Raw genomic sequence first — 13048 nt, 5'->3', positions numbered from 1 at the left:
TGTAATAGACATATATATTAACACTTCACAATCATCCAAGTAAATCAATTTCATGGGAATGAACAATTTTCATTCAAAAAATAATAAATCTAAAATTCTCACAAAATCAACATGTGATGAAGCAATAAGTTATTTATAAATGGTTAAAAAATTTTAGAACTGTTTAACATAATTAAATTAGCGCTGAATGTTTCGAATTTTCTTTTATTTTTTGAAAAATTCGTACAAATCAAAAAATATTAAAGAATTTAATGATCACTTGTCTTAATGCTTTATAAAAACTTAATATTCAAAGTAAGGTTATGTATTATTGAATGGACAATATAATGTATATTATTTGGAGGTATTAACTCGCTTTTGAAAGGGTAACTATCTGAAAGACTTAATTTAAAAGTTTAGATTTGTGCTAAAACTATTAAAAATAACAGGTACAATATCAATTGGTGCATATTACAAATAATTTCACCTTCGTTTATACTAATAATTACGGATTTGTTATTAAGTTTGTGCTGTAAAGAAATGATGGATTACAGTCCATGTTTAAGTTTTGTGGTAACTCTGTATAATTAGTGGGTATTTCAAGTGCGTAAGAGAGGGTTTACTTTAAGATGGATAATATGTGTGTCCCTGCAGATTCGGTCTTACAATGACAGCAAGTTCAAACCACAGTTACGATTTGGAAAAGAAAAAAACGATAATTTTTAGTAACTTTGTTTAGTTACTCTTGTAATTGGGTACTATTAATAGATACTAAAAATTATTTTTACAGAATAAAAACAATAAATCTACAAGTATGCTATAAGATTGTTAGGTATGGTATAAATTGAATATGCAATAGAAATGTGTAGAAACGTAAGTTTCTTGTAAAATAAAGCAAATAATAAAAATAATTTATGAAATAAAGGTACTTAATGGGAACAAGTTATTTACATTTTCCTTATTAAACACATTAAATTAAAATGAGCAAATAAGAATCACTATAATAAAAAAATTATATTAAGTTGATAATATCATAATGCTGTATTCCAAAAAGTTAATAGAAATTGCAAGCAAGATTCTGATAAAGAATCTTTATTAATTTTGTTAATTTTTCAAATTGACAGTGGTTTTTATTCTAAGGCAGTGACAATACCATTTCAATGTTTATTGAATAAAATGGCTTATTAAATCGTAAATATTATAATAACCTTAAATGATTAGAAATTAATTTTCCAAAATTTCATTATATGACTCGACATTAAAGTCTTCTAAACATAGAATAAGAAAAGTACATAATGAAGTATGTATGTGATAAAATAATTATATGTACATAATTAGAATGATAAGATAATGTTACTTCTAGAATATATTATTAATTATTATAAATTACAAATTAAATTATTCTATCTATATTCAAATCAAAGGCTCATTTAGCCGATAGAGTGGCCCTGCTAAAAATGATAAAGTGCTAAAATCAGCAATACCAACATAAATTAGCAACTAAAACACACGGAAATAAAATATGTGAAAAATTCGTGGAATAAAGAAAATTATGAATCTGTGGAAATGGGAAATAGAATTGAAGTCAGGTGGATTAATGAAGCTAGAAATGAAGATATTCTAGAATATGATCAAAAATTTATAGAAGTCAAAGAAATCAATAGCTTTAGAGACATAATATTGAATCAACATAATGTTTTTTAACATGATAGGTACTAATTACTAAAATAATCTATAATTTGCTACAACATATTTTAATGAACCAAAAGAGCGTACCTACTAGCAACAAAACACAATGTTCTTTGTGTTTTAAATTTAGATGTAAGAATAAAAATATCTATTTGTGAATAATTATACTTCTTTGTGAAAGAATTCTCACATGTTACTTATGTAGTTGTGTGATTCATGATGATACTTATGTAGTTGTGTGATTCATGATCTTACTTAAGTAGTTTTGTGATTCATGATGTTACTTATGTAGTTGTGTGATTCATGATGATTTTAAATCACCAGGTAGAAAAATGCAACTGACAAAATAAGTATATCTCACAACAACATCTGGATATCAAATATGTAATTTTACATATTGGGTTACTAACCTACAAAGTACAGGTAAGAAAATAATAAAATAAAACAATTATATAATATAAACAAGCACACAATATACAACTTACAACAGAATAACTATGACAAATGACACTTTTGATTATACACTTATACAAATTCTAGATAATTCGAGACTAACAAACCACCAACTAAAGAATACAAAAGGCTTTGAGGTGACATTGTTATAACGCATAAAATATTAATCAATCTGTTGTTCAGAGTTTTTGTTGTACAGCTTGTTTTCTAAAATATGTTTTGACTATGCAAAGATTTGAATTGAAATCGAACGGAAAATTGGAATTACAAAGTATGTGGAAACTAATTAAAGAAGCCCGAATCTTCACCCCTTGGACACAAATACCAGCAACAAGCACCACATTTTATATTACACGACTAACCCACGAAACCCAATTAACAACTAGCCACTTGTCACAAACACAAAGCGCAGCTAGTCACATTCTTGACACAAACAGCCACATTCTATAAAACACAAATAGCGGCTAGCTATATTTTATTAAACACAACTAATAGAATTTTTTTATAAAACACAGCGAAACACTATCAAACTTTATAAAAAAATAACTATCAATTAGTCACATTTTACAGAACACAAAAAGCTGACATTCAAATTTCATAAATCACAATTAACAGCTATGTGATTTAATAACACATAGCTAATTATCAACTTATTTTAAAAAATTAACTATCAATTAGTCACATTTTATAAAATATAAATAGCCGCTAGTCAAATTTAATTAATCAAAACTAGCCGTTTTATACTTTTATACAACACAACTTATTCCTAGCCACATTTTATAAAAAAAGTAACAACTAACCACGTTTTAAACCACTTAACTATAATTGTTCTCATGTTTGAGATGACCTATCTAACCACTAGAAGTCCGCAGTAGCTGTTGTTAGTGTCACCTAGTGTTGGATTCAGTCCCCCGGGAGGGGCGGGTCGGACTATTTGATGCGATTGAGGACCAGGTCGCTGACGATGATGAGTCCCTTCTGGTAGGGGGACTCGGTGAGCTCGGAGGCCAGTCTCATGGCCTCCTGGCAGTGCTTGCGGGCCAGCAGCCGCGTCTGCTCCAGACCTTGGGACTTGTGGACCAGCTCGAATGCCTTTTCTACGTCGCCGGGCTCTTGGAAGCGCCGCATGATCATCGGGTTCAGTTCGGGGTACTGAAAAACAAATAATAACTGTTAATTTCGTTTATTTTTAACCTAATAAAGTTGTGATAAAACTGATTTACACTCCAATGGTAAAAAAATTAACCATTATATTGATAAAAAATTGACAAATTTAAATTATAGTAAAGTTGATTAATTATAAACATCATCAAGCTTGTGATAAACAAAACGATGTATTATAAGTATTATGATTAGGTAAGATGTATTCACATGTTACATAATAGGAAAATTAGTATACGTATAGTAGGAAAATAGATTGTTGAGTAGGGGTAACATAATCCATCACATGAGGGAACTGGTAATATTGATGAATGAATGCAATGTTTACCATTAAATAAGAATCAATCAATGGATAATATCAATCGAAGATCAACCAATCAATCAATTACCAATCAGCATAATAAATGGTACCTTTCGGAACTGAAGAAGCTAACAGTTCTCAATGGAATGCTGGTGCCAACCCTGATGTATGGCAGTGAGGCATATAACTGACAGAGGAAGGATGAAAGTAAACTGAATGCTATGGAAATGAGTTTCCTGCGACATATGCACAGGAAACTCGTGTATGATCGGGTGAAAAATGTGGAGAATCGCAAAGAATGTAAGGTATAGGCGTAATGAGTAAAATTTAGAAAGGATGCAGAATGAATGAATGAAGAAAGGTGTGTAAAGATAATTTATGATGATAATATGAGTGGTAAAGGAAATTGGGTACGCCCGAGAGAGATATGGCATGATTAAGTGAACCAAATGCTTGAGTAGGGCCATGTCAAGAGTCAGAATAACAGAAGGATATGTATGAGACAATGTATGAAGCAAGGAGCGTGTGCCAAGACCGAGTTATTTGGCAGGCCATCCTCTCTCTGTGATAGTTAGTTAGTTTACCTTTTCACAGGCAAACAGCACTGGCGCCGTGGCCAGGCCGAGCTTGAGGTCAGCAGCAGTGGGCTTTCCCATGGCGGCGGAAGATGATACGAAGTCCAGCAGGTCGTCCACCAGCTGGAAGGCCAGGCCCAGGGTGCGCCCGTACTGGAATGCTATCTCCGACAGCTGCTCATCTGCTCCCGACAATAAGGTCACCTGATATAGAACAAAAAACAATTACATCAGTAACATTCATGAATAAATTCAAGTAAATGATAGTTTTTTAGGGTAGTTTGTAGATTTGTTTACAGGGTAGTTGTTGGGGTATATTAGCTCTTACCCGAAAGACTTGCAATTGACTAGCAGCTGGTTGGATTGAGTAAAACATTTTTTATGTTTAGTGAACGGTCTAAAACTATAAATTTTTAGGTATTTAGCTCATTTTTAAAATCAATAACTATTTATAAACAGGGTGTAATTGAAAGACTTCAACAAACAATTCCTGAGCAAATTTTGAGTAAAAATGTAGATTTCATTTAGATGACTGTTTTTTTTTAAATTAATATTTAAAAACATATTTTCCCGTTACATATTTTCGCCATTGCGTACGATCTAACGGCAGCACGTGAAATGCACTCCGTATAGACTCCGTATTGGAAAACCCAGGCTATCGACCACAATAAAGGATTATTAATCTTCTGCTCCATTAGCGAATTGACTGATCCAACACTATCCCTGTACTCATGTATGGTCTGGTTGTTGAATGCTCGCTTTCAATGTACCTACTCATTCTGTTGCATAAGTAATTTAGGGAGAAGATACAACGTAGTAAGTGTATCCCTTTTGCAACAGAAAAGTGGACCCTGACAGGAGCTATTGAAAATTCCCTGAATAGACTGAATAAATTTACTGATAATGATCAAGTTGCGTTAAAACAACATAACGGAAATTGGTCAAATCAGCAGTAACAATTATTCCGCGTTCTTCAGGTGTATATAACTCAATTGCTTGTTGTCAACTAATTCTTTATCTGTCTACAGCATAAATGTCAAAACACAATGACATTTGACACCATTTGCAAAAATTATGGCACATTCTCATTATGACATTACTTTTGCACTTTTGCCCACCTTCTGTAATGAGAAGAACTTCTGTTAACCTCTCAGACAAAGGCATTTATATACTATGTGTTCCTTTGAGAACTGTCAAAATGTGATAATTTTTGTGTTATTTACGAGTTTTGCTAAAAGCATCATAACTCACGTCTTGGGAATCGTAGCCTCATTCTAAAAAATGTTTTGGAAAGATTATGAAATCCACTATTGCATTGTGTTGTTATAAGTAAATATTTGCGTTTCTAAATATATATTTTATGAAAACGTCAAAAATATGTAAGAGTCGATAACCATTATTTCAAAGCCGTGAAAAATGTACTTTTTTCTGAGTATCATAAAGAAATAACACTTTATATATTGAAGAAATATAATTAAAAACTATTAGTCACCTCAAAATATTAACCGTCCTAACTAAAATATTTTTAATAAATTATTTAGAAACGCAATAAATTATGAACGAACAAGATGACAGATTCAATCGGCTTAGATAATGCAGTTCTACTTTCCATAGATATTGTTGAATACAGACGCGTAGCGTTATTCATTATCGATACTCTGTTTTTTAAATCATGGCAATCCGTATACTAGTGATGGAAATAAATCGATTTTTGTAAAATCTCGCGCGTTTACGTGAAAAGACGTTCTAATGTCTTGACCGCTATTATCATATTTACGTCATTTGACGTTCTAATGTTCTGAGTGGTTAATATTGCGGGCAGAAGGCAAACATTATAACTTATTACTTTGAGTGATTTGGTAGTTAGAAGCCCATTAAGTTTTCCACCTTCAATGAGCATGATAAGCACAATAGGCAATAAATATACATGGTGACTGGTAAATCTAAAATATCGAAGGATTCACAGAAGACGGCCTTTCTGTAACAATAGATATGTATGTAATTGGTTAGGATAGGTTAGGTGCGTACTTACAGCTTTAAGGGAGTTGGCGAGGAGAGAGGCGGTCTTGCGGTAGGTCTTGGTGAGGTAGTGCGCGAACCTCTCGTTCTCTGTTTCTTTACTGCCGAGCTGCATGAACTCTCCCTGGACCAGATCAGTCAATATCTGCAAACAATTGACTTGTTAATAACTCCTTCATTCAGGCTTCCATAACAAACAGAACATTACAAAAGTGAAGGAAAAAAAAGAAGAAAAAGAAACATATCTTAGTCTATTATTTGACCATTGTTTAGTTTCATCTAATACCCAACAGTTTTAAGTTTACAATTTTTTGCAACCGAAAGACGAAAAGTGGCAACTGCCAGAAAAACATTGAATTAATAATTAAGTAATTTTTCTAATCAAATTTGGCCTTTTTTTCCAAAATAATATAAAACTAAAACCAAACGCATAATACACAGTGTCCGGAAACTCATAGCACAAGCGAGAAACTGATGAATCTACATCACATTTGGAGTCGATTTTGCAGTATGACTTTATATTTTGATTTGAGGAAAAAATCGTGGCAGAGTTGGAATATTTTAGGAAAAACTTAAAAAAAAAAAAAAAATTCTCTAGGGGGTTAGTATCAGAAGCAAGAAGTTGCCGAAAACATGAAATAAAGTTTTTTTTAAATTAAAAATCAATACTTTCTTAGGGTTCTGCGTGTGATAAAGATTCGCTAGTTTCCCGCTAGTACAACGAGATTCCGAACACTTAAATAGAACACCCTTTTACAAAACAAAGCCCTAAACAGCAAATAATTTTCAGATTTTAATTTCGATGTTACCATTATAGGCCTAGGACTAGGGACAATTTGATAATATTTTTAATCTATTAATGAAATGTGTCATTGTTAACGATAATAATATAAATATTATGAGTTCCATAAATTAACATGATGTGTGTAGTGTGTAGCCCAAGCAATACGCATTAAAAATAGTACAGGCAAACCACGTAACATTAATGTTGTGAGTTTTGCCTACCACAGGCGCCCAAAATCAATTCGGCGACTTTTAATTTTAATGTTGCGGCCAGCGCATACGGATTCGAAAATTTCTAATTTATTAATTAAATACAGAAAAAAGTTTTAGAAATTTTATATCAGACAATACGCGTAGAATAGATGTATTTATACTTATTTACAAACAAAACACATTGATGCCCATGAAATAATACTTTTTTATTATTGTAAGGACGACAAAGCATAATCATGTCCCCAAATATATAATTAATGAATTGATCGCATTCCTAAGCATAGACTCGGTCACATTAATGTAATTGATGATCTCTCCTGATCCGTATAAGCGCGCAATTATAAATAATTGCGCTCCATCAACTGCAAAAGTGAAAATATTTGCACAACTCGTCAAAGCAATGTTGAATATTCGAATTTTTGAAAGCTAACTCAATTAAAAATGCACACACGGTCTAAATTATCTATGGATATTAAATGCATAATTCATTATGCAGTCGGGAAGTTGGCTACCGTAGATATTTATTTATTATTTCTGTACACGGTGTCCGGAAACTGGTGAATCTATATCACAAAGCTATCGTTAAAAAAAAAAATCCATTTTTTTGAGCATTTGATTTATTTCGCATTTTAAGACATTAAGCAGCTGATATTAACCCCCTCCCAGCGACCGATTTTTTTTTCAGATTTTACATAAAAAAATCCAACTTCGGAATCGATTTACTCAAAAACGAAAGCTCAAATCAAAAAAGTGATAAGAAAAAATCGACTCAAAATATGGTGTATCACCAGATTAACGCTTGTATTACGAGTTTCCGTGTACATGTAAAAAGAAAGTTAAATTCGTAGGGAAAGAAATAAAAACAACAGTTAAAAAGAGAGGAATATGTTGAAAAATTAACAGAAAATGTTAGTATTTATTCAGTACCTATTTAATTTTTTAAATATAGATACCTACCTATTAGAAAGAAAAATCAAAAATTATTTAAAAACATGTGTACATATATATTTATAGGTTCCATGATAACTCCTCAAAATGACAATTCAACACTATAAAAAGTGCTATAAAGTTATGAAAAGTGATGAAACAAAAAATAGGTTAAATAGTTACATATGTAACCTAGTTTTTGTTTCATCACTTTTCAAAACTTTATCACTTTTTATAGGTGTGTTGAGTTGTCATTTTGAGGAGTTATCTGGTCACCATATTTATATAATATAATATTACATTAGCTAAAAAGAGATAAAATAAAAATAATGAACAAGGTTCGAAATGTTTAAAAAAACTCAACTAAAAGTAATTTTTATGGAAGAAGTGTTTAACTCCTAAAGCCTCTGACATTTTACATTTTAAGAGAACTGTCAGAATACAGATTTCGGGGAAATATTTGCTGATGATGTGTGTGTATATGGATTGTGAAGTGTTGAAGGCAATAATAACTGACCTGGCTGAGAATTAGAGTGACGTCATCATTGCGTAGTCTGGCAATCATCATAGAAGCCACGGCCAATATGTAATCTCCAGCCATTGTCACCTGGAAAGAAAGAAACAATACATTCATATTTTAAAATGTCGACATTGAAAGTACCATGTACACATATTATAATGATAAGGTGGTAGAATGATAGACGGTTCTTAATCGAGATTAGAATCTGTTTACGATTGCTGAAATAGTATATAAAGAGATATTAATTTTAGAGATAATTGTATAAAGTCGAACAACATTATCTAGAAAAACATACAGATAATTCTAGGTCTTAAAGCCGAAAAACGTTATCTACAAAAAAATACGGATAATTCTAGGTCTTAAAGCCAAACAACGTTATCTATAAAAAAACATACAGATAATTCAAGGTCTTCAAGTCGAACAACGTTATCTACAAAAAACATACAGATAATTCTAGGACTTAAAGTCAAATATCATTATCTACAAAAAGATATAGGTACAAAAATAATTAATTAATATTAAAATGTTTTTTTTATAGATAATCTTGACAGACTTTAAATACTCGAATTATTGGTGTGTTTTTTTTCTACATAACGTTATTTGACTTCAAGACCTAGTCATGTTATTTTTTTTAGATAACGTTGTTTTACTGGTGAAAAAAACATTACTCTCGAAACATGTAGATTTTGTATTTAATAAAATAGTGTAAACAAAAGTAATTTGACTTACTTAATTTATTGAAAATAATTGATCTAGATACCTAAGTTGGTTATACAAACAAAACAATAACAATGAAAAATCAAATACATTTTCTGGAATCCCTTTGCCCCATGTTAAATGTAAGTATTTGGAGTGCAGTGTTTCGACGACATTGCGAAATTACCTAAAAGGAAAAACATAATGGAAACGGGAATTTAAATTTGGAGATTTTTAAAAATATTTTTCGTTAAATGTTTACTTTATATTAGATCTACCCTTTACTTACTTTATATTAGACCTACTCTTTATTTTACTTTATATTAGATCTACTCTTTATTTTACTTTATATTAGATCTACTCTTTACTTACTTTATATTAGATCTACTCTTTATTTTACTTTATATTAGATGTACTCTTTACTTACGTTATATTATTTCTACCTTTTATTTAATTTATATTAGATCTACTTTTTATTTACTTTATAAAGAGGATCAAATCACCATAGAAGAACAATGAAAAATCACCTTGTGAGGTGTCAATACATCAAAAAGGAATAATTTGTAAACATCTATTTTTAAAAATAAACATTTATTGAAGCAGCGTACGATACGCTTTAACGAATAAATCATATATTGAAGAACTTCCAGTGATTGAAAACGAGCAACAGCCTCGATAAAAACACCTTTTGACATTCATTTTCAATTGGCATTCAGAGAGAGAATACTAATATTATCCTAAAGTAAACATCGTCATATAAAATAAAGTATAATCGCTCATGACATTAAGGGTTTAAGACATTTCGCAGCGACCTGTTTACGTTTCGGACATGGAAAATGCATTCTGTACACAAAAGAGCCTTTCACAAGGCCAAGAGTGGCAAACAGTCAACACAGACGAGTTCACTTTGGCGGGAGGAATGTTGAGAAATTTCACCTTTGTATATATTATCCCACGGGTCATAAAACCAGTTATATGTACTTAAACGTGCCCACTTCTAACTGATGGGCCCGCGGATGACCTAAACCTAAATCTTTCCGGTTAAAACTAAATAATCACATTTAATAGACCTTTACTTCATAGAAACAATCGATTATCGGTAAGTCACGCTGCACAATATCAGTATCCAGAATCCAGATACGCTGTAATAACATAGGTACCTAATACGAACAAATAATTATTTAAAAAATACTTTACATCAGTATCAGTTTAATTCCAATGAGGCGCATCTATTTTAGTTTCCGGAGAAACCAAATAATAATTTTTAAGGCGATGCCATACGTAGTAATGCAAAATCATATGTTTTTGGTTTGAAAATTTGGTCGCCTAGAAATGTTTCAGATGCTTTAATTAAATACTGCGAGTAGAATACATCTTGGCCTTTGAAATAATCTAGTATTTTTTAGATAAGTCTTTTTATAAGCCCTATGAAAACTGCTTTAAAGTTCAAAATCTCCTACTTACGAACCCATTTTCGGTTATGGTTTTATTGTATAAAGTGGAAAATTAAGTTATTTATAAAATGATCGAAAAACATTTAAATATTTGTGCCTGAACATCCACAAAATAAAATAAAAGGCACTTTTTGGCCATGTTTTTTTCTTACATAAATCAAAACAGGTGGATGGTGTGAAGCGGGAATTTAAGCCTTATCGCCATTTACGTAAGGTATTTTATTGATAGCGGCTCGATTTAAAATATTACACGACGTAATGCATCGCCTTAACCAGTGTTAATAGAGATGATGCTGTGAAGAACAAATTAACGCGTTTCCTGAAAGCGTGTGAAACGTTTATATATGAATTCGTAGAAATTTGTAAAAAAATATATATAAAAATTAACCTCATTTTGGTTGATTTTGTTACTAAATTATCCCGGCGGCCTTCAAAAGAGAATCTTCTAGAAATTAAATTGGAGAACGCCGGAGCCAGAGACGCTTTCGATATAATGTCGGTGGCGTTGCCCAACAAATGAAATTGCACATTTACATACATCAATAAAATTGAGAGATTTCGAAAATTCCACGCGCATTAGAACGACGAAGGCCGAATTCCTCACGGATGCGAGCAGCGGGCAATCGGGCAATTGGGACGTGCTAGCAGCAGCCAGCCACAAGCAGCAAGAGGAGAACGTATAGAAGTGTAGATGTAGTGTTTAGTGTAGAGCACCGGTTCCTAAAAGGTGTTCCGCGAAACTCTAGGGTTCCGTGGAAGGGTCGGAGGGGTTCAAAAGTTAAGGCGTGGACGTGTTGCAGAAATCAGATAGCCAACGCCGATAACAGAATACAAAACGATCATATTTTTCGTAAGGAAGTTACTATGAAACATATATGAGCTGTTCTCAAATGCGAACAAATTAGCCTGAAGAGTTAATATATCATATATTAGCTGTTCCCAAAAAATAGCAAATTAGCCTAAAGAGTTAATAAAACGAGGAATGAATTTCATTCTTCGCAATAAATGCTCTCAAAATAATTAAAGTCCTTATTTTTTAGCCTGAAGAGTTAATAAAACATATATGACCTGTTCCCAAAAGCGAAAAATTATCCTGAAGAGTTAATAAAAGTATATGAGCTGTTCCCAAAAGCGAACAAATTAGCCTGAAGAGTTAATAAAACATTTATGAGCTGTTCTCAAAAGCGAACAAATTATCCCGAAGAGTTAATAAAACATTTATGAGCTGTTCCCAAAAGCGAACAAATTATCCTGAAGAGTTAATAAAAGTATATGAGCTGTTCCCAAAAGCGAACAAATTAGCCTGAAGAGTTAATAAAACATTTATGAGCTGTTCTCAAAAGCGAACAAATTATCCCGAAGAGTTAATAAAACGTATATGAGCTGTTTCCAAAAGCGAACAAATTAGCCTGAAGAGTTAATAAAACGATGAATGAATTTCATTATTCGCAATAAAAGCTTTCGAAATAATTATAGTCCTTATTTTTATGTCAAACATGACACATACGCAGTAATAACAGTTAGCTTTATAATAAGATATAAATACAATAAATTTGTTCTGTATGTTCACAATTGCTAATTAACTTTATTCATAGGAGTTAAGGTATCATTTGGGGTTCCGTAGCCGAAAAACATTGGGAACCACTGGTGTAGTGTTGTGGGCCACAGGGACGGCCTGGTAATTAACTACTACACTACTTCAGACGTCATATTATCATCACGACTTTCCGTTTCTGTCCTCTCAATTTCACTCTGAAGATAGCATATAACTAAGATGAATAAGATGATTGTAGATCAAAATGCCTGCATAACTATGCCATTTGGGCAGTAGACTAAGTACACGTAATAACGTGAATCCTAGGTACGTTTAGGGTGCATAATAATTACCCTTACCTGATGCGTTTCTGTGCCTACCGAATCCGAGATGGCACCAAATTGTGTCTGACTATGTCGGTGTCTCTATGACCCGGTATATCAGTCGGTCCGTATCCTCGCAATGTGCAACATTCCTAGCTCAAATTTAAGCGGGCTAAATTGGCCGCTCTAGCTTTGGTAAGCCGCAGAATAGTTCCCTTTTTAGACGCTAGGCGCTAGCTTTAGGCAATAGCGGTAACAAACATCAATTATATCGTTTACGCGAGTAATAACGTACTTCCATCTCAACGAAATGTGTGTACATTGCCTAATTTTATCAGTCTATTATATTCATCGAACGATGAGGGATATCGATGTTATTTATTGACAATCAGTCTAAAATAGACAAATGGTCTAGTAAGGT

At 32.2% G+C, this 13048-nt stretch overlaps 1 protein-coding gene across 1 annotated transcript in view; it reads right to left on the bottom strand.

Moving 5' to 3' along the window:
- Positions 1-1329: 1329 nt before the first annotated feature.
- The window catches only part of qless (decaprenyl diphosphate synthase subunit 1 qless), a 179310-nt gene continuing 167591 nt past the window's right edge, over positions 1330-13048 (bottom strand). Inside the window, exons 5-8 of the mRNA XM_089632924.1 lie at positions 8618-8707; positions 6191-6322; positions 4168-4362; positions 1330-3273 (exon numbers count right to left, since the gene is read on the bottom strand). Of these exons, the coding sequence (XP_089489050.1) occupies positions 3052-3273; positions 4168-4362; positions 6191-6322; positions 8618-8707 (639 nt within the window). The 3' untranslated portion in view covers positions 1330-3051. The remainder of the gene's footprint in view (positions 3274-4167; positions 4363-6190; positions 6323-8617; positions 8708-13048) is intronic.

The sequence above is a fragment of the Hesperophylax consimilis genome, chromosome 6, assembly GCF_061612785.1.
Source record: "Hesperophylax consimilis isolate HC1 chromosome 6, BYU_Hcon_1.0, whole genome shotgun sequence".
In the NCBI taxonomy this organism is placed as follows: domain Eukaryota; kingdom Metazoa; phylum Arthropoda; class Insecta; order Trichoptera; family Limnephilidae; genus Hesperophylax; species Hesperophylax consimilis.
Note: the sequence above shows the minus strand (reverse complement) of the source record. Positions and strands in the feature narration are given on the sequence as shown.